This window comes from Fundulus heteroclitus, chromosome 20 (assembly GCF_011125445.2).
Source record: "Fundulus heteroclitus isolate FHET01 chromosome 20, MU-UCD_Fhet_4.1, whole genome shotgun sequence".
In the NCBI taxonomy this organism is placed as follows: domain Eukaryota; kingdom Metazoa; phylum Chordata; class Actinopteri; order Cyprinodontiformes; family Fundulidae; genus Fundulus; species Fundulus heteroclitus.
In genome coordinates this window covers 22,570,569-22,592,653 of record NC_046380.1, presented here as the reverse complement: position 1 = coordinate 22,592,653, position 22,085 = coordinate 22,570,569, and the positions used below count along the sequence as shown (strand labels likewise).

Here is a 22,085-nt window from a genome sequence, read left to right as displayed (position 1 = left end):
TCATGCAAAAGAAATTCAACAACATTTAAAATAAATAGAAATAAACAGTAGAGAAATAAAAAGTCACTTCAAGTTCTGAAATGGGGCTTTTGTCAGCTGCTTAGAAAGTAAGCATCTGCCTTTTTAATTAGTACAAAGCTATTTGTAAGGCTTTGGGGACTCACACGGGAATCTGCTAGGTTTGGATTGCCAGAAATCTGTAAGGGGAGAAAATATGTTCTCAATGAAAACAAGAATTAAATACAAGCGTAGACAACCATGATTTTATTTTTTTCTCTCATACTATACAAACTCTCTGTCGGATAGGATGTGCTTCATTAGTACTGGACAGCTGCAAGTGGGCAATGTAAATGCTTTAAATGCATATATTATTGTTTGTGTTGTTTTTTTTAGTTTGATACTGAAGGAAATTATTCAGACTTGTCCACCTGTGATGAGGGTCCATTCAGATGTAACTCAGGTAACTCTGCAGCTGATTTCAGATGTGCACCAAACAAAGCCATACAGGAAACAAAAAAAAAAAAAACAGAACCAAAAAGTTTTCATAAAACACAAGAAAAAGACAAAAGTCAGTGGCGGTATTGCTTTCAGTGCATTGTTTTACAGTAAGGCAGAACCTTTCTAAAACATAGAAATGTTTCACTGTTTCCTCATTCCTTGGGTCCATTGAATTTTACCGTGGCTAAAAGTCATCTGAGCAACAGAAACCAAACCCAGGAAGCTGTGCTGCTGCAGAAACCACGGTCTGATCTGACGTATCTGAACATCTGGAAACGTCTACTGCTGCCGTCGTTTCAAGTCACAGATCCTGATGCAGCATTTGTCGTCGAGCCAGAATCCTGGATACAGCGGCTCCGTGAACTCGGCCTCCACCTTGTACAGAAACCTCATGCTGTCCGACACCTCGTAGAAAGACAGAGTCCCCTCCTTGAATTTAAGATACACTCCAATCTTTTTAGCACTGGGCCGCTGCGTGAGCTGGACGCTCTCTGATTTGTGGCTCACAGAGTAGAAATTGTTGCGATCCAGACTCCAGGATTTTGCATTGGCCCCGAAGCCCGACTTGCTCAGGCTGCTCCTCCTATCCATCCCTTTGTAAGCGAGGGCAATCTCCGCCTTGTCTCCTCTCACCTCCACCTCATAGTAGCAGCGCTCGGCCTGCAGCCCCTCCCTGCACAGCACCTGGTGCCGATGGGTGAACCTCTCTGAGTGACGCGAGGCCGGCGTTTGGCATCTGATGTCGGACAGCTTCACCTCCTTGTCTCCAGGGGAGATGATCAGGTCCTTATGAGCTGTTGTGGGGTCCAGAGAGAGGTCACAAGCGTCTGGTATGATGAGAGAGAGGAGAAGGAGTAGCTTTTCAGAGGCAGGATGTGAGCTGAGGACATTAAGAGCTGAAGATCAACTCACACTGCAGAAAGTCGTCTCTGGTTATCGGCTCCTCGACCTTCTTGCTCACGTTGCCTCCAATAAAACCTATGAGGAGATATCAGACCACATCGTTACTGGGTAAATAGGTTTTTTTATATTTAAAATAATGTCTTCTGCAGCCGCTAACAAGGTTCTCTAGCATTTAACTCTCATAACATCTGATCAGGTTTTCTGTCCCTGCTCAAGGAAAGCATCCCCCACCACAGCATGACGCTGCCACTACCGTACATCATGGTTTGGACCGTGTGTTAACGGTGAAGGTTTTGACACACTTTTTATTTTATTTTATTTTTTTCATGTGGACCACAAAGTTGAATTTTGGTCTTATCTGACCAGAGCAACTTCTTCCACGTATTTTCTTTGTCCCTCACACGGCTTGTGTGCAAACAAGGCTTCTTGTTTCTTTTTGAACTACAACAGTCTCTCCATTCTCCCACTGGGGCCAAGATTTGCTGAATGCACAACTGTTAGTTAGACATTTAATGTCCCACAATGGAACAATTTGGTAATACCTCAAATATTTACCCCAATCATAAAGTTGGTCCCTCTTTATCCAATCAGAGTTTTGAATGAAGACATGGAACGGGGGACATGAAATTATATAAACCTTTACATGAGCTAAAGAAGTAAGTTATCTTGACAACCCACCATTCGGTTATATAAGTGCGTTGGACACGCAGATAAAAAAATGAACCAAATGCTTTAAATTACACAGAACAGCACAGTACACACACGTGTGAGGGCTATCGCCCCCTGCTGACAAACATGTTAACAGACATGCAGCTGGTTCCACAGGTTCTTGATCCGATAAGAGTTATTTACACCGTCTCTCACATGCCAGTGTCTATTTGACCACTTTAGTTTGTCGGGGAGCGTTTGTTTGGGCATACATGCAAAGTGCACAGTTCTGTAACTTGAAGATTTAAACGAGTCGCACAGTATTTTACACCATCCTGTAAACTGACTGCTACCGGGGTTTTTGTGTCGGGCATCAATTCATTTGAACAATTGAACTTGGACGTTTCAATTGCTGACAATGACTATTTGCACACTTTTTAACTTCTCAGTGAGCGTTCGTCTGATGCGCTCATGCAACTCCACGATAATCTGCATCGTCTGCAAAGGGAATACTTTTTGTTTTTTTGTCTTTTGACTCGAACATGAATCTTATCGAATGCTACGGACTATTAGCAGCTTTTATAAGCTTCTCAGGAGGTGTGGTCGGTGCATTCATAAGAAAGTGAAAACATTACATCTTGTCTCGTGTTATGTGTAATCTACGTGCATTCGTTATTTCTAATTTATAAATATGCTATTAATTAATCTGTAAACCCTTTATAACTCATTCATAAGTGTTTATTGTTCATTAATTAAGGGGGAGTAGGAGATAAAACTGACTGCTTAGGTTTGCGCTCACAACCTTGTCTGAAATGTTTAATATAAGCAAGATGAAATATATAGTTGAACACATAAGACTCACTCAGTTTTGTCTCTTGATTTATGCATAATAAACACTTTAGAATGGGTTATAAAGTGTTTACAGATTGATTAATAACATATCTATAAACTATTTATTTGCCATCTATAAGAGGAGCCTTTTTGTGAAGTGGCCTAAAAACAGCCAGCAAAGGATTGTTGTGACCGATAAACAAAATATTTTTAAAGGACAAAAAATAAAATCTTTACAAACCAACGCTCGATTCACCTCTTTGCTGCTGATCCTCCACACCTCTTTCTCCGACTGATTCATCCTGATCAACATTACCTTTAACAGACAAAAAAGATGTGTTTTTTGTAATTAATTGATTTTAGTAAACATTTCCACATTAGCTGCACATACAAGTTTGAGCGATCGAGGCAAATTGTTGGTCACAGAAGTCCTCCAGCTGCCTCCCCAGCTGATCTATAGCTCTCTTCGTAACTTCGATGGGGAGGAGAGGATCTTCTGGAGCCTCGCTGAAGGAAAGAAGAAGGTCTTTTTCACAGACACTCTGCATACTGGGCCATTCCTGCGAGAAGAAACACGTCAATGCGGAGGGGATGTGATACAGGTGAGCGTTTCTCTGATGTCAGTGATCTACCTGCAGAAAAAGCACGCTGTTGTCGCTCTCCGCCAGCAGATCCAGCTCAGAACACATCTTCTTCACCTCCTCTATCTTCGTCTCGAGTCTCTGGAGCGAGGCGCAGATCTGAGCTTCTGCTGCCTCTACCTGCGCTTCAATCAGCTTCCTCACAGACAGGTAATGTCTCTGAAGGCCATCAATGACTCTAACTATAGCCGTTTCACAGTCATCCTTGGTTTTGTCGGCTTGCCTCTGTTTTAGGAGAACAGGATCAGCTTCCCTCCCAAGCTCAGAGCTGGTAAACGGTGTGATCCGATAGAGTTTCCTCACCTCAGTCTGATCAAACGTCCTCTTCAAGTTCTCCTGCTGTTTCTGCTGCTCCTGAAGCGTCTCCTTCAGTTTGGTCTGCACGACCCTCAGCTCCTCCTGAGAATATACCGAACACAACTAATAATCAGAATCACAATCAGAAATACTTTAATAATAAGGCTCTTTTTCCACCATAATGGAGCCGCCTCTGTTTTGTTGAAAAGAGTCAGCCCAGGGGCCAAATAAGTCACATGGGCAGTTGCCCAGTGTTGAAGCCGTCTGCTTCCCCGGGTTCGTTAATTCGTGTGCAGGACTTTAAAATAATAACTCAGCCAATGGACGCAGAATTACATTTCACCTTTGCAAAGGGGAGAGATGCACCAGCCAGCCTCCACGGGCAGCAACTCTCACTCTCTCCAACTTTATTAAAGTTAGAACATAGATTATACAGAGTCACACAATGAATGATGCGCACATCTTATCCCTATCTTACTCCCTAATAACTAGCTTCTCTTGTTGCTTTCTCCTGCTGCATGTGAACCGGAGTTTCTGTTCTCTCCCACTGCCTAGGAACTGGCCTTGAAACTCTCTCCTGGATACTTTTGCTCGTAAACAGCTCGTTTAACCTTAATCTATTCACATTCTATTCTTCTGACGAACAGACACGGCCTCACAGCAAATATATTGCATATTAAAAGCATGTTATACCTTCATAAATGTGTACTAAAAAAACGAATCAAAGTTAATACATTCCACACCATGCAGGGCGGCATTAGAAAGGAAGGGCGTATGAGCTGTGGCGTCAGAAGGGTCAAATCAGAGACCATAAAGTGTAGTTTAGGATTACATAGGTTAATTTTTATTACAATGAAACAAAGTAAATCTAGTTAATTGTAGCTCTTAGAAAAGTTAGCTACTTTAGATCAGAACCCCTTCCCCCTCAAGGGTTTACTTAGTTTATTTCTTATGGATCAAAACAATTAATGGCGAAGCTTGTTTCAGTGAAACTAAAGAAGTTTAGTCAAGGATTTACTTAACTTATTCTTAATTCACTTAAACAGAACAAGTTATTCTAGTTGTGGCTTTAGATAAGTTGGATAAAACCCAAGGTTTTACATTGTTTATTTCTTATAATTAATAAAAACAATTAAGTCCTGTGATTTTATGCTTTCTGTATGTTTGTTAATTCATGAATAGAAACAATTAAGCTTTGAATATTACTGATGCAGCTTGTTCCAGTGAAACTAAAGAAGTCAAGGATTTGCTTAGCTTATTCCTTTGTTAATTTAATGTTTATCTTTTCCTGTGTAATATTTCCCTTTGTAATGTTTTTCTGTTCATGTACAGCACTTTGAATCATCTTGTTGCAGAAAAGTGCTAAATAAATAAACTTACCTTACCTTGCCTACAAACACCATATCAAAAATAGAGTCTGTTTATCTAGTTGTGTCCAGGTTTTATGTTACTTTTATGCCTGCGCCGAAAAATTGGGAGATCTTGGTGTGTTTTTTCTGTCCATCATAGGATGGCCAAGTAGGGTAAGATCGTTCTGTGAGTGTCCTCTTCTCCTTCAGGCAGTGCTGGAGTACTACCTTTAGCTATTTTGACAGGCAAATTCACTCTGGAGCGCCACTGCTGCAAGAAGCAGATCAGACCCACATTTCCAAATTATACAAGCTATAAGTACAGATTGAAGAGAAGTCTGTGTTTAGTGAGCAGAGCATCTTATATATTTCTCATTGAAATAAAAGTTGTGCTTTTAAACTTTTGAGAGTAGTAGCATCTTGGATATCTTTAGGAGCTCATTCGGTTAGCAACAAGGTATGTAATCTGTGACAAATTAAGTTACAGGGCCACACCTCAAGCTAGTGAATTATTTGCTTTGCTGCTTTAAGTGTTGTTACTTGAATTTTTGTTTGCATTGTTTGTTTTATCACTCTCTCCCTTTTATCTCTTCTTTCTTTCACCTCTTTCTTCTCTTTTTTTTCTCTCTCTCTTCTTGTTCTTCCATTACTCTCCCATTGTAGTGTCCATATAATTTGAATTTCTCCCTGCAGGAAGCACAATAAAGCTATTTGCAAGCATAAATCAAGCGGAGCACTATGGCGAAAGCTGTTCGCTCCACTTGTAAAAGCAAAATCTGTCGAGCTCTATCTGGCATTAAGACATCAATTCCTATTGCCACATTGCTAGAAAAAAAAATTAATTTTTGTTTGCAGCTGTACTAAAGTCCTGACTCCCAGGGGCGGTTCTAGACAGGGGCCAACAGGGGCCCATGCCCCTGTAGAAATGGCCCTGGCCCCTGTTATGGCCCCTGTACTAAAAGCATGATGTTAAATAAACTTCTCATAATTATTTGCAATGGCAAAGAAACCATAACAGATTGGTCACTTTGACCAATATTATTTGTTACCTATACAGCTTTACTCTAAAAAGAATTTAAAACTTAAGATGTTTTACGTTTAGCTTTAGCCGTATTGAGCAGGGACCAAAGTTTACAACTGCTAGATCAGGGGTCTGAAACCTGCAGTTCCAGAGCCACAAGTGGCTCACTTAATATTATTACACAGTTAAATATTGCCATTTTATTGTTTTTAATTTTTTTTGTTCTGTGCCCCTGTGAAAAAACACTGGCCCCTCCTTGGCCCCCCTGGTAAATTTGGTCTAGAACCGCCACTGCTGACTCCTCACTGTATATGACTCCCATCAAATCAGCACCAGAAACCTTTCTAGAGTTTAAGATGAACGGCTTAGCAGGTTCACAATAGGGGAAGACTCCTTGATTTTCACGTGCATTACCTGTTTCCTTCTCCGCTCTTCGTTCACCAAAGCGACTACGTGCCCGTTGTGTTTGTCCAAAGCACACTCAGCACATATGATCTTCCCGTCTGTGGAGCAGTAGTAATCCAGCGGGCTGTCGTGACGCCAGCACAAAGCGCTCCCCGGTGTGTCCCCACTGCTCCGGCCTCTCTTCGGCAGGCACTCGGCTGCCGCCTCCTCTTTTCTCTTCCTGCTCCTCTCCATGTCTCCGATCATCTGGGCCAGAGTCGTGTTCCTGATCAGACCGGGTCTGGAGGGAAACCTCTGCCCACATTCAGGGCAGCCGAGGTCGCTCTGCTCCCCGTCCCAGCGGCCCTCGATGCAGTCCAGGCAGAAGTTGTGTCCGCAGGGGATGGTTGCAGGATTCCTGAGAAGGTTTCTGCAGATCCGACAGGAGAGGCGGTTCACGCTGACAGGAATGTGAGGCTCCTCCATGTTTTTTGCGTGGAGGGAAAACGGCGCGCTTTGTTATTCAAGCGCTTGGTTTCGTTTCCTGTGAAAAATGACTCAGAGCAGTTTTGTTTTTGATTCATCTGTTTCAAAGTGCAAGTGGGTGTGACTGAAATATTTGAATCGCTTCCAAACAGAGGAGTTAACTTAATGTGAGGGTGGCGGGGGGGCCTGTAATGTCGGCAATTGTCTCCAACAAGCCTCTGAGGCCTTGAAGGAGCCGCTGGATTTACAGTTTTCCGTCTATCTAACTTCTGAAGTCACATGTACAGAATGTTAATGAGGGGCATCAGAGAAAAGGAGTCTGAATACACATGCACATCACACTCTTTGGATTATTATCTGCATTTTTTTTTCTTAACCATGCACTACTTTGTGTTGAAATTGGGAAGAAGTTACTGGTAGTGAAAAGATGTGAAAACTTCAAACAACACAATAACTTTTTCCAAAGTATCACTTTTTTTTGCACATAGTTTCAACAAAGTACCAAAAAGCTGACTTGTGGAATGTCACACAGTATTTTGTCCTCTCCTTGTAAGCTTTTAAACTCTATTTCACAATAAAGAGCTGGTTGCTTGAGATCCATCCATCCATCCATCCATCCATCCATCCGTCGTCTTCTGCTTATCCGGGGTCGGGTCGCGGGGGTAGCAGCTTCAGTAGGGAGGCCCAGACGTCCCTCTCCCCAGCCACTTGGGCCAGCTCCTCAGGAGGAATCCCAAGGCGTTCCCTGGCCAGCTGAGAGACATAGTCCCTCCAGCGTGTCCTGGGTCTTCCCTCTGGGCCTCCTCCCGGTGGGACATGCCCGGAACACCTCACCAGGGAGGCGTCCAGGAGGCATCCTGACCAGATGTCCGAGCCACCTCAACTGACTCCTCTCGACGTGGAGGAGCAGCGGCTCTACTCTGAGTCCTCCCCGGATGACTGAGCTCCTCACCCTATCTCTAAGGGAGAGCCCAGACACACTACGGAGAAAACTCATTTCAGCCGCTTGTATCCGCTTGTAAGACAAATCTTACAATTCGTGAATTTCTACGATTTCTCCTAAATTCACAAAGATCTACATTTAGTCTTGGGATTCTTTGTGAATACGGGCCCTGGTTGTTTATTTCCAGTTAAAACAAGTAGAAAAAGACCCTTTTAAAGAGCAGTATTTGGTATTTGATAATGCCTCTAGTTTATCAGAATAACTTTAAAGTCATAAATTTTGCATTTCGCTTGATCTCAGGAGCAAAGTCTGGGAGATTTTAGGTCAATGTATAATCATGAGAAATGCTTGTTGAACAGTCTTGGAGTGTGATATCTGTGTGTAAAGATTAGTTTAGCTGCATTTTCTAATGCTACATATATTTACAGTCATGGCCAAAAGTATTGCGAATGACACAAATATTATATTTTCACATGTTCTGCTGCCCTCTGGTTTTGTGTGTATGTCAGATGTTGTCATCACATACGTACAGAAACACAATTGCAATCAAATTATGAGTAACAAAAGCTTTTAATGACATTTAGAATGAGTTAATGCATCAAGTCAATATTTGCAGTGTTGACCCCTCGTCTTCAGGACCTCTGCACTTCTCCCTGGCATGCTCTCAATCAACTTCTGGACCAAATCCTGACTGATAGCAGTTAATTCTTGCACAATCAATGAATTGTCAGAATTCCTAGGTTTTCGTTTTTCCACCCGTCTCTTGATGATTGGCCACAAGTTTTCAATGGGATTAAGATGAGGGGAGTTTCCAGGCCATGGACCTAAAATCTCTATGTTTTGTTCCCTGAGCCAGTTAGATATCACCTTTTCTTTATGGCAAGGTGCTCCATCATGCTGGAAAAGGCATTGTTCATCACCAAACTGCTCTTGGACGGTTGGGAGAAGTTGCTCTCGAAGGATATTCTGGTACCGTTCTTTATTCATGGCTGTGTTTTCAGGTAAGACTGTGAGAGAGCCGACTCCCTTGGCTGAGAAGCAACCCCACACATGAATGGTTTCAGGATGCTTTACAGTTTGCATGAGACAAGACTGCTGGTAGCGCTCACCTCGTCTTCTCAGAACAAGCTGTTTTCCAAACAATCGGAAAGGGGATTCATCAGAGAAATTGACTTTACCCCAGTCCTCAGCAGTCCACTCCCTGTACCTTTTGCAGAACATCAGTCTGTCCCTGATGTTTTTCCTGGAGAGAAGTGGCTTCTTTGCTGCCTTCCTTTAGACCAGGCCTTGCTCCAAGAGTCTCCGTCTCACAGTGCGTGCAGATGCACTCACACCTGCCTGCTGCCATTCCTGAGCAAGCTCTGCACTGGTGGTAGCCCGATCCCGCAGCTGAAACACTTTTAAGAGACGGTCCTGGCGCTTGCTGGTTTTTCTTGGGCGCCCTGGAGCCTTTTTGGCAACAATGGAACGTCTCTCCTTGAAGTTTCGATGATGCGATAGATTGTTGACTGAGGTGCAATCTTTCTAGCTGCGATTCTCTTTGTTAGGCCATTTTTGTGCAGTGCCATGACGACTGCACGTGTTACTTTAGAAATGACCATGGTTCACAGAAGAGAAACAATGATGCCAAGCACCAGCCTCTTTTTAAAGTGTCCAGTGTCATTCTTACTTAATCATGACAGATTTATCTCCTGCCCTGTCCTCATCACCACCCACACCTGTGTTAATGGAGCAATCACTGAAACCATGTTAGCTGCTCCTTTTAAAGGCATGGCTGCAATGACGTTGAAATGTGTTTTGGGGGATAAAGTTCATTTTCTAGGCAAATATTGACTTTGCAATTAATTGCTGTTACACTGATCACTCTTTATAACATTCTGGAGTATATGCAAATTGCAGTTATAAAAACTGAAGCAGTAGACTTTGTAAATATTAACATTTGAATCATTCTCAATACTTTTGGCCATGACTGTAGATTATTTCTCCCCTCTGTGCAGCCATCTGAGTTGCCTCGCATGAACAGCGGCTGAAATATTCAGCAGTTTACATCAATTATGCAGCCTTGAGAGTGGTTGCATGCTAAATTCCTCTCTTACAGTCAGAAAATATATAAAAAAAAAGATTTAAATAAACGATGGTAGGATTTTATTACATTGAGTCCATGTAAAAACAAAGACAGTCATGATAAATAGATACACACGTATTTATACTTTCTTCACCACCCTTTTAACAAAAAGAAAAATAAACCAAACTGCTAAAAGATTGAAGCTTGATAACATCTAATTAACTTGCCGTTTGATTTTGAATAAGCTGCTTTGATGAGTGCGACGAGAAATCGGAAACCACCGATGCTTCTCACTCACAGACAGTAACAAACGTGTAAAAGTTTACAGCTTCTTCTCGTTCGGTCTGCACGACGATCGATGGTCCCCACACCGGAGGCAGGAAGTCAGCGCTCAGGTGAAACAAATAAAAAAACGTAACCAAGCTTCAGACGACGACTACAGGATGCATGAATTCTTACCCAGAGGATTAGGCAACTGACTGTTTCAGATCAAATCAAACTGAAGCATAAACACAGAAAAGTTACTTTAAACCTAAGCTGTAGCGCTTCCAGACGATTCTCTGACCTACTTAGGCGAGAGGCACACAGAGAAATATGTAACTCTAAGACTGAGGGTCTGAACCATTATCACTCATCTATAAAGTCGGAGCAGCGGAGGGAAGGCTCTGGGGAACCTTAATACAAAAAAAGATCATATTTGTCTTTTTTTCCCTTTTTACGTTGATTTACGTTAATACTAAATGTCTTAAAGGCTAAAGTTTACGTCAGAAAGCACTTGGTCGAAAGGCTTGAGCGACCTGTAAAACCACACAGATCCCAGCTGATGGTCAACCTCTGAGAAGGAAATGCAAACGTCAGAACGTGTGACTAACGCTGCGTTAAGAGTTCGATCAGGGACAAAAAACGTCTTTTCTGAGCTCCAGACCGACACTGTTCACGAAAAAAAAAAGACGTTTCGCCGCGGCTGAGCCTCACTGTAGCAGCTCCTCCCAGGAAATGGGCTTGGAGAAGACCTCGCGCTCCAGCCAAAGGTCGTAGTTCATCTGGAAGTCCTCGGGCAGGTCCACCCGCTGCCCCAGGACGCTCTGCAGGCAGTTGTCCACGGGGAGGAAGTCTGGATTACTGTGGCTCTTGTCGTAGCGCCGGCTGTTGAAGCGCTCGATGCTGGCCCGTAGGGCGCACTCCTCGGCCTGGAAGTCCCAGGGACGAGCGTCCAGGTCTGTTCCCACAGACAAACTGATTATACTCAATACAGCTCAGAAAACAACAGCAATATTTAAATATTCCCTTAAAGCAGTAGTTCTTAAATGTTTTCTGTCACGCCCTTTGCGAAGGAGGAAACATTTTCAGACCCCCTTCAGACAAAATGGGCCAAAAAAGGAAATCATCGTTCTGAAAATTACCCAGAATCCCTTTTAAAATGTATAACATACTATATATATACAGGACTGTCTCAGAAAATTAGAATATTGTGATAAAGTTCTTTATTTTCTGTAATGCAATTAAAAAACATGAAATGTCATACATTCTGGATTCATTACAAATCAACTGAAATATCGCAAGCCTTTTATTGTTTTAATATCGCTGATTATGGCTTACAGCTTAAGAAACCCAAATATCCAATCTCAAAATATTAGAATATTGTGAAAATCTATACTAGTAGGCTATTTAACTAATCACTTGAATCGTCTAATTAACTCGAAACACTGCAGGGTTTGATGCAGTAATCTGTGCAAAAGGATTCCCAACCATGTACTGAGTGCATTAATGGACATTTTCAAATGTTTGATTTTGTTTTGCTGTTATAATTTTTTTTTTTACTTGGTCTGAGGAAATATTCTAATATTTTAAGTTTAGGATATTTGAGTTTTCTTCAGCTGTACGCCATAATCAGCAATATTAAAACAATAAAAGGCTTGCGATATTTTAGTTGATTTGTAATGAATCCAGAATGTATGACATTTCATGTTTTTTAATTGCATTACAGAAAATAAAGAACTTTATCACAATATTCTAATTTTCTGAGTCAGTCCTGTACATGCTTCTAAAATATATAACATGGTGGTTTCTAACAACTAGAATGTTTCAACATAGCCACACTAATTATGTAATATTAACAACAATTTACATGCCTTTTAGTTTCAATTACATCTGCTTTCAACTTTTAACAAGCAATGAACCTCATATGGCAAAATAATATCAAACTATTTACATTCAAGAGATGATTTTGTACATTTTTAGGAGTTTATTAATAGCGGGAGCGCCTCACTATTTGAGAAGCACTGCACACACTGCAAAAACGGATCTAAAAATAAGTAAAATGTTCTTAAAGTTAGTGTTTTAATCCTTGATTTGAGCAGGTAAATAAGATTATCTGCTAACGGAATGAGTATTTTGACCCCTAAAATAAGATAATTAGATATCCAGCACTTAAAATAAGCAGATGGAGATGAATTGTTCGTATTTTAAGTGCAAAAACCTTATTCCATTAGCAAATTATCTTATTTACCTGCTCAAATCAAGGACAAATACACTAATTTTAAAGAATATTTTACCTATTTCTAGTTTCGTTTTTGCAGTGTAAAAGTAAGTACGAAATAACCAAATGATGTAGGAGGTAAAGCGTTAACAAAACTGTAAATTTGGTTCAGTTAGATAACTTCAGGCCGGTAAGCTCACCGTTTCCATACGCCCAGTCGTCATTGAGGCGATGTCGCACCTTCTGGTAGATGGCAGACATGGTCTTCATGTTGCTCTTCCTCCACTGCCGCCCCAAGTATTTGGTCTGCACTTTGAGCAGTTTGAGGACGTAGAGCTGCATCATGGCCTGCTTGACCTTCAGCGCCCTCTTCAGGATGGGAGCCGACTTAAACACGACTAACATCTGGTGGCGAACGGCATCATAATAAAGGGCGTATCGTCACAGGAACGTCTGAACAAGCTCAACGTGACGCCGGCTCACCATTGTTCTGGAGTGCTTCCATTTGGTTAATTTGTTCAGGATCCTCAGCAGGTTGATACACGAGAACAGGTTCCTCCAGCAAAACTGAGTGTTGTCTCCCGCTTCCTGAGACAGAAATCGGCCAAAGTAAAAAAAATAAGTGCCGACATAGTTCTGAAACCAGCAGTCACACTGCAAAAATAGAACTAAAAATAAGAAAATATTTCTTGAAATGAGAGTATTTTTCTTTGATTTGAGCGGGTAAACAAGGTTATTCGCCAATGGAATAAGATTTTTTTCACTTAAAATAAGAACAATTCATCTCCATCATCCTATTTCAAGTGCACAATATCTAATTATCTTATTATAGGGGTAAAAATACTCATCCCATTGGCATATAATTTTATTTAACTGCTCAAATCAAGGAGAAATACATTAATTTCAAGAAAATTTTACCTATTTTTAGTTCTCTTTTTGCAGTGCAGAACTACGACTGAAGTCAGAAAACTCACCAAACTCTCTGCCGTCAGCTCCGGGAGTTCATGGACCACACAGTGTGGAAAGTCGAGCACTGAAATGCTGATGAAAAAAACACCATTAAAGCTCGGCTGCTTTATGTTAAAAAAAGAAAAGACAGAAATGATCGGATCAAAGTACCTATTTTTTGCTGTGATGTAAGACATGATGTTCTGGTTGAAAAACTTCAGGATGAGCGGGATGCAGTTGGCAAACACCAAGTGCTGAGCCATGTACTCAAACTATAAAAAAAAAAAGAAAAACACAATATAATGACTTCTTTGCACAGCAAATCCACATTTTCAGACGGTTAGAAGCTAAACTCGACGCGTTGCCACCTGGTAGACGTGGTTCAGTTTGAAGTGTTTCAGCAGCAGCAGCAGGATGGCAGAGATGGCTTTCACAATTATCTCCTTGTGGCGATTCACGTCGACGCCGAGCTTCATGCTCTGCAGAACCGTTGTCCTGCACACAGACCGGCGAGACATCAGGAAGCCGCAGAAAAACCCACGTTTGCTCAAAGCCCCCAGATCTAAAATCATTACTTTAGCTTTGTTTTGCATGTTTTATCTATGACACCTTGGCAAACTACACTGCGGAGGTTCATTTCTACAGACGCACAGAGATAGGAAACAAACTAGCTCGTCATTGGATAATGTTAGAGACAAATTTAACTACCCGTACGTCTGCAGAAAGCCTCTGATATTTGTGTTTTTGTCAATTAGGTCACTTACGGCATCTCCTCCGGCAGCACATCTGCCAGGATGTTAATGGAGTCTGTTTTGGCTTTGGATGTCGGCGCGGCAGCGAGCAGGATCTTCAGCAGCGCAATCTACCGGTCAGAGAGGCAAAGCACGCCGTCAGAGTGGCGAGGAGGTCAAATGTGACCGTCAACATGATTTAAAGTGATCACAACCAATTTAAATATAACATATTTATTACAAGGGAAAAAAATAAAACTGAAATTATGTTTTCAAGCGCCGACTAAAGGGAAGTTGTCTCCTTCACAAACAGAAAGGAAGTGAATGGTTTGTGCCGTCTGTGTTGTAAATATTGTACCACCATAGATTTTTCAATATTAAAACCTATAGGCCATTCAAAGGTCACAGCACCCCCTGGTGGTCACAAAGAAAATTATTCTGTTTCCCGTTTATACTTAAATTTCTTTAAAAATATAATATTATTTTTTCAAGGACAGAGGGGGAAAAAAATAACATAAAAAAATCCCAGAAACCATATTTGTTTGATTTGGATCATGTGAGAGAACCTTTTGGGGCTTTAACAGAACAAACAAAACAAATGCACAGAGAAATCTTCCACTGACCAGAATCAGGTCATTTTCATATTTTTCAGCTCTGATCAGTGACAGACCAGCAGGAAACTGAACAATTATATCAGCTATAAGATTAAGATTATACAAACATCAACACTGTTTGGTGTGGACATTGTTACTGAGTTACACTGTTAGCAGTTTTTTAAATTGTTATTTAAAAATTAACCCAGAGTAAAGAAAACAGATACAAAAAGGAATTAAAATAGGTTTAAATGACATCTTTCAGGTAGGCTACTTAAAGGGACACTTGCCAGCTATTTAAAAGCCAACACACTTCTGTTTTTGTCTGTGTAAGAACGTTGGTTATTGATTCCTGTTAGCTTTAAACAGGAAGTACAGCTGAACCCATTACAGCCAAGCTGCAATGCTTCCTTTGGAAACCTACTCCTTCTAAAATATCCTACTGCTACCAAACATGGTGGATTGGAAATGTTGGCCCCCCTCTTTGAAAATGCAGGGGGGATGAGAATTTTTGGGAGTTTAACTGTAACACAAGGTTGTGACGTGAGCCGCCCCCCAAATATAACGTGTGCTTAAAGCCACAGGCAGTGCTCACCATGTACTGAGGCAAACTGGGCAGGATTCCCTGATAGAGCAGCTCGGTGGCACACATCTCCACCTCCTCCTCACCCTAAACACGAGGAAACAGGAACAGAGAAGTGCAAAACAACAACTTTTACCTCTAATAGACTATTTTTCAGGACAATTTATTACACATTTGGTTCCCACCTACCACAGACAGAGGTGTTTTCTGATATTCCTCCTCCTTCGCCATCTGTATCTCCGCTAGAGAAATATACTTATGCTGGAAAAATGAGATGAAAATGAAAACCACAGACAGCGCTAAGCACATAAACAATGTGCTGCTCCTGGTGTTGCAGTACCTGCTTTAGCGTCTTGATGCTCTCGTGAATGGGCCTGGGTAAACCGACCACTGTATCCGTATCGCTGCAAGAAGTGAACAACGGGGGAGCTTTATGACGCCTGCATGTACAGTTTTCAGTAGTTTCTCACTCAAACGGACCCAAACTTACCTTCCCAGCGTGTAACCGATGAATTTACTTCTGCTGGACTCCAGGAAGTTCTCGATATCTTTTTCCCTGTTGGAGCAAAGACATAAATGCCATCAGTAACGTCTCGTTAAATGCATGCTGAGTGTGGAAGCTGCAAACTTGAGGGATAACAACAAATATACACATGAGTTGTACTTAATTAGAGACTAATTACAATGTTTTTACTAGAAGTATTAGCTAAAGCTGCCATGCCGGTGGTGTTACCTGACTTTGGGAGCCCAGGGCAATCCCTTAGGGAAGGAAACCCTCTCCGACGGAGGATGAGGAATGGGTGGAGGCATCACCTCGTCTCGCTCCAGAGGGAAAGTCTCCGCCTCCAAAGAGTTGTCGTTGTCGTCGTTATCGTCCTCATCCTCACGAGAGTCATCCGCCTTGTAGGGATCCTTCTCATTGAAGGCATCCAGGTTGTCCTGTTTAATCAGCGCCTGAGCAAAAAGAGAAAAAAATATATTACAACCATCAGAGTTGTTCTGATGGTACAAAATCTAGTTTATTTTTTTTTATTCTCATGTGCTAAGAAAGGCTTCGTATTTGTTGAGGATTGACAATTAAGTTGATCCAGTTTAAGTTAAGATTCCTTTTTATTAAACTTAATAAAATGTTCGTAATTTAGGGTAATAAAAGGACATCTGCAGGGTTGTAAGCTGTAAACGAAATGAAAGAAAAAAGATTTGCTCATCACTAGTTGCTCCGGACCTTTGATCTCATCTAGAAGTCAGATTTGGACCTTTGAATAAAAGTTTTGAGAACCTCTGGTCCAGACGGTTTAACGTTGCCTGAGATACCTTGTGTTCCCGACGAGCCCGTTTCTGCTGCTGCTCAATGAGATCGGACGCCGACGCCGGAGGAGACGCCGCCCTCATGCTGCGGATGACTCGAATGCTGTCCTCTGGGAGAGGGGGGAGACCCACCTCCCCGCGTTTCTGGATCTTTATGCTCTGAAGCTGCTCAAACCCTCCCAGCGTGAACTGAAACAGACGTGAAAAGAGGATTTTGCAACACAACGCAGTAAAGGACGCACCAGACGCAGTATGAATGGACTTCCTCCCTCACCAGTATGCTCTTCCACAGCAGCAGCAACACCTTCTTCATGGGAAAGTGCGGGGCATGGCCGCTGCAGAACTTGGTAACCATCCCAAAGAGCATGAAAGAAATGGGCTCGTTGTTGAACAGAGGGGAACCTGGGAGTTAAATCACCAAGTTGTAATCAGCTTCCACATGAAACTTTCAACACAACCTTAAAAATGACGGCAGCCTTTCTGAAGCTGCTTACCCATTTCTGCTCTGAAGGTTTCCTTCATGATTTTCCATTCCGGCTTGTCGGCGGGGTCGTCCTGCTGGATGGTCTCCACCATCAGGTACATTATGTTGAGCAGCACTCTGAGATCTGTGCTGTCAGCGAGGGAGATGGCTGGCTTCCTTACCGCACTACTGCAGGCAGCGCTGTTACTGAACAACAAAGAACAGATCAGTATTGTTCACTCGAAGCCGCCATTTTTTTGCTTTAACGACTCTGAAACATTGCTGATGTCCAAATCCCAAACTTTGCCTGACTAAAGTTTCCATTCAAAATATAAATAAAAAAAACTGGTTTGGGTTTACTACAGTGGTAAGATCTAAAATCCATCCATTCATTTATTTATAGTCTTCTGTTTATCTGAGATCAGGTCTTAAGTACATCGGGTAAAGAAGGACAGATGTACGGATGGATGGAAAATCATAAGTTAGCTTAACAAACGTTTATCATACTCAATCTCCATGTTGAGAAGTTCCACCAGAGCGGAGAAGGTCCCTACATCAAGCAGCAGAAAGATGTTGTATCTCATCCAGTACTGCACCTCAGCCTCACAGCTGCAGTCAGCAAACGTCCCTGAGAAAATAAATAAATAAATAAATAAATAAATAAATAAATAAAATATATACACACATATATATATATATATATATATATATATATATATATATATATATATATATATATATGTGAGAAACATGTGGAGGAAAACAACATATATCAAGGTGAACATGACTTGCACTGACCCTGAGCCATGTACAGAATGGCTCTGGCAACCTTTAGCCTCTTCTCACGGGCGATGACTTCCAGACCATCCAGGAGACGCATGGCGTGGGCTCTGTGTTGAGCTGCATCGAGGTCCGTCCACTTCTTATCCGACACTGAGGGCCAGCGAAACGGAGAATACAGTTTTATAAAAAATACTTTAAATTGTAGTTTTAAGGAATAAATACACACCATGAGCTCTGAACTCCTCCTCAAAGCACTTCCTGTTCAGGGCAAACTCAGGTCCTTCAGTGTAACTGTAAAGCTCTGAAAGATGTGCAAATAATTAGCACAATAAAAAAATAACCTTTAAATGTATGTCAAACAAAGTTTTGAGTCTGAAAAAATGAGGCATTTAGAAATCTTAAACATACACACCTGACAGCTCTGCAGCCCACTTATCTGTATCAGAATACTCAAACTCAAGATCTGGAGACTCAGACAGGCCCTGTGAGCGACATGACAGCTTGCATCAATTTGACCGCTGGCTGCAGTCACAACCAATCAGCTCTTTGTCTTTTTTATTAAACTACCAAATCTTAACAGGCGTTCAACAAGAGGCATGAAGCTGTGTAGCAGTTTGGAGGTTCTGCTTTTGATGAAGCTGTGACGTTCATAATGACGGCAGCAGTTCCAAATATTCATGGAAAGCCTCTAACATTGTTCAGAGCCATCTTCCTGCTGTGGATCAGGCACAGATCCTGGACAGAGGATCCGGACGCGCCAATAACCTTTTCAGCTTCCCTGTCCTTCATAAACACAATCATCTGTGTTATGTTGCAACCCAATACCGCATCGTGAAAACCGCTTGGAAAGAAAGATGCCAGACTCTTACTTCGATGCCAAAACGACTACATCCTGATTCTAGTCAACATTCTTGTACACTGTTCTTGTCCCTCTTCACAACTGTTTTTATGTTCCCTGTATTTGTATTTGTATTTTTTTGTCTGTAAAGTGACCTTGAGTGTCAAGAAAGACACTGTTAAATAAAATGTTATTATTATTAACAATCAAGGGATAGATCAGAGCAAGAAAATGCAGTAAGACACCAATTAAGTTAATTTATCAGACCCTGCTGAGTTAGTAGAGGTTGGCTCCAAAATCTGCATTCAGCTTTAGTTATATAGCGTTTTAGAGTATTCCTCAATTTAAATTGGCCAATCTGTGTTTTTTGGATGTCCCAAACTGCGACTTCTAGAAAATATGTGGCTCGACCCATATTTTATGAAACTCATTATCTGTGTTATGTAGATTTCCCTGGGACTTCTTTTCTATACTCTTCTCAATGCTGCTAATTATTGAATGGTAAATCACTGATCATTGTTGTATACAAGCATGCCTTCACTCCAAATCCCGATTCCCTAAATTTTCCTCTTTTATAATTGCTTTAAACCTCCGACTGCGTGTGACTCTTACACCATTGTGACCCCGGGTTGTAGATCCTTGGGCTTTCTTATCTGCTATTTCAGTTCCTTTCCCTCGTATATGAGCAGGTACCCAGAGAAACACAACTGCTAACCCCTCATCATCTGCATCTGGGCATGTAAGACAGTGGGCTCTGAGGATCAGTGATGTTTTGTCACCTCCCTGAATTAAACTAGTAATAACAAGTCACCGATTAGTGGCATGCTAATAAGGTAGCTCCTGATTCATTCAAACATGATGTAACAGTAATCCTGTTATATCCTATGATTTCACATAAGGACAACCCAAAATGTTTTCTGTTAAAATGCTATCAGTCCTAATACATATGAAGTTGCGCTGCCCAGTTAGCTGTCAGAAAGTAGGAAAAAAAAGATGTAAAACATGAAGTTAACCAATCCCGTGACAGCTATGGCCTCTTGTGAGTAGCTAGCTAACGTATGCTAGCTAGCGTTTAATATCAGAAACACGATGTTAAACATAAACAATTACTTAACTTGTAACGGCTGTAACGACACACAGCCTCCACACATTTACATTAATTAGTTACTCTGTTCTGACATTAAAACATTCGCGCTAACATGATCAGTTAATCCACACGGACCGAGCTAGCTGTCGTTACAGGGGCAGCAACGGGAGGAAAGGCCGCCGCTTGTTATTCTCTGAAAAACAATGACGACTACAAACATTTGTTCATCCCCCTCGTACCTCTGAGTCTTTCCTCTGAGTTCGAGGGAATTCGCCTCTGCCTCCTTTATTTGGCAGCATCGCTTTCTGTTTATTGTTTACAGGAAGCCCACTACCATTCCCACCGACCTCCATTATTCGCCGTGTACTCTCGCGAGATGGCAATTGACCTGCGAGAAGTTGCTTCTGACGTCACAATCTTACAATTTTTTTTTTTGTAAAGAATGTTTTGGAATCATGTACAGCACCTTATTTCCAGTAAAAACGCGTTACCTGGTGACACCCAATGACATAAATGTATTTATTCGTTTCATAAATAATACATTTAATCAAAAAATTAAAAGCTCTTTCTGCATATGATGAAATAAAGAAGTTGTCGGATGTACATTGCGTTGCAACAAAGGTCCTGGGTCAAGTCAAACCCTGGCGTGATACCTTCCTGCAAGGAATTTCCATTGTTGCATTCCATTTACCTCGGAAATCAAAAACAGGGACTGAAAATGAGGTAAACGCAAGTAAAAAAAAAAAGCATTCCAGTTAACACAGTTGGAGAAGCCGGGATTCTAAAATAAAAACAAAATAAATAGGATTCCAATATGGCGATGGCCAGGAAGGTTGTCTTATAAACATCCTTTAAAGCCGTTCTTTCCACATGGAAACACCACTTTTAATGTGTTCGGTTCAGAGATGCAGCCACTACATGAAACATTGATTTTAGACGCACTCTTACAATTCTTGTAAAATAAATGTTTTATCACAGCTTAACTGTTGATGAGACGAGCTGCCACATTGGATCAGACAATCGGCCTTTAAAAATGTATTCATCTTTCGGTGGGAAAAGTCCTACTCTAGCACCCAACCATTACAGCTGATTATTCTGCTGCATATGAAATGCAACAAAAGTTTTCCCTGTGCATGTTTGGGCTCATTCCAGATACTCTGGTTGGCCTGTTGGAAATATTATGGTCATTTTATACTATAATTGTCTTATCTTTTAAGCATGGCATCAATCTGGTTACCGCATTGAAGTGATCATATTGACAGCCTAGGGGACCAAAGTGTGTCTGTGGCAGCTGGTTTTTGTTGGTGCCGACCTGAAGGGTGAAAGTCTAAATCATTTTTGTCCAGGATGTGTGGGGTCTGCAGAAATATTAGCTGCTCTTTCTTCCCTTCATCCAGCACAAGTCCTGGATGGAGGAAAGGTCAGCCCTGGTGATGGTCTCTACAGACCTAATTCTTCATTACAGTTTGGACCCGTCCTGTTCTGTGGATGAATCAAACCACACAGGTATAGATGTGCACAAAACAGACTGAATGATGGCAGTGTAGAAGATGACCAGATTAATTTTTCAACTATTTGAAAGTTCAAATTCCCAACCATGAGTATTTTTTCCATAATATTAAGTCCCTTTAGTCTGGTAATTAGCTGGATGAGAATTTATTTTTAATTCAAAGTCCCTTTTAATGTCTTGTTGATAGCTTGCGTATTACCTCTACATATGAGACTCCTTTTATTGTAATCTTCCATAAAAACGCAAGTCTCTTATGTTGAAGAGCATAATGCCAGCAATATGAAAGTCCAATTTTTACTTTTTGATGAGGAACAGGTCGTTTAGTGTTGTTTTGGAAGCCAGAGTTCAGTTCTGTGAATAACTAAGCATGAACAACTAAATACATTTAAGGTATGTGCTCACAAATAAAGCTTGTATGGTACTAATATGTAGTTGATTTAATGTAATACAAGCCATCAATATGCTGACAAATAGTTTATTATAGGTCCCTGGTTGCTGGTGTGATTCCCATTCTCTGGGTAGCAGTGGTGAGAGGGTTTTACCAAAAGACAAGTGTACATACTGTTTCCTAAATGTATCACCCGTAATAAAAAATGTATAAAAAAGCAGCAACTGAAAAATGTTAAATTGTATACTTTACACTTTAACAATGTTTTTTATATTCACTGTATTCCATTTCATACTTATTATTTGTGT

General features: G+C 41.2%; 2 protein-coding genes across 3 annotated transcripts; both read right to left on the bottom strand.

The window, feature by feature from the left end:
• Positions 1–241: 241 nt before the first annotated feature.
• On the bottom strand, positions 242–7,126 carry LOC105927088 (tripartite motif-containing protein 16). Of its 2 annotated transcripts, none has more exons than XM_012863691.3 (7): positions 6,603–7,126; positions 3,825–3,920; positions 3,513–3,746; positions 3,272–3,440; positions 3,122–3,196; positions 1,411–1,476; positions 242–1,325 (listed from the first exon to the last, which is right to left on the bottom strand). In XM_012863691.3, the coding sequence occupies exons 1-7, from the start codon at positions 7,056–7,058 to the stop codon at positions 778–780; spliced, it is 1,644 nt and encodes a 547-aa protein (XP_012719145.2). In that variant the 5' UTR covers positions 7,059–7,126; the 3' UTR covers positions 242–777. The 2 variants fall into 2 exon arrangements, with proteins under 2 accessions (XP_012719145.2, XP_036007935.1); XM_036152042.1 differs by having other exon boundaries at positions 3,137–3,196.
• Positions 7,127–10,123: 2,997 nt separating this feature from the next.
• LOC118556620 (striatin-interacting protein 1 homolog) lies at positions 10,124–20,256 on the bottom strand. Its single transcript, XM_036152046.1, has 20 exons — positions 20,119–20,256; positions 18,367–18,436; positions 18,181–18,255; positions 17,970–18,104; positions 17,679–17,799; positions 17,203–17,378; positions 16,983–17,110; positions 16,715–16,897; positions 16,134–16,354; positions 15,891–15,956; positions 15,741–15,804; positions 15,590–15,661; positions 15,413–15,487; positions 14,258–14,355; positions 13,862–13,988; positions 13,665–13,765; positions 13,520–13,586; positions 13,029–13,133; positions 12,746–12,950; positions 10,124–11,285 (listed from the first exon to the last, which is right to left on the bottom strand). Exons 1-20 carry the CDS (start codon positions 20,230–20,232, stop codon positions 11,038–11,040), a joined length of 2,451 nt encoding a protein of 816 aa, XP_036007939.1. The 5' UTR covers positions 20,233–20,256; the 3' UTR covers positions 10,124–11,037.
• Between the last annotated feature and the right edge of the window lie 1,829 nt (positions 20,257–22,085).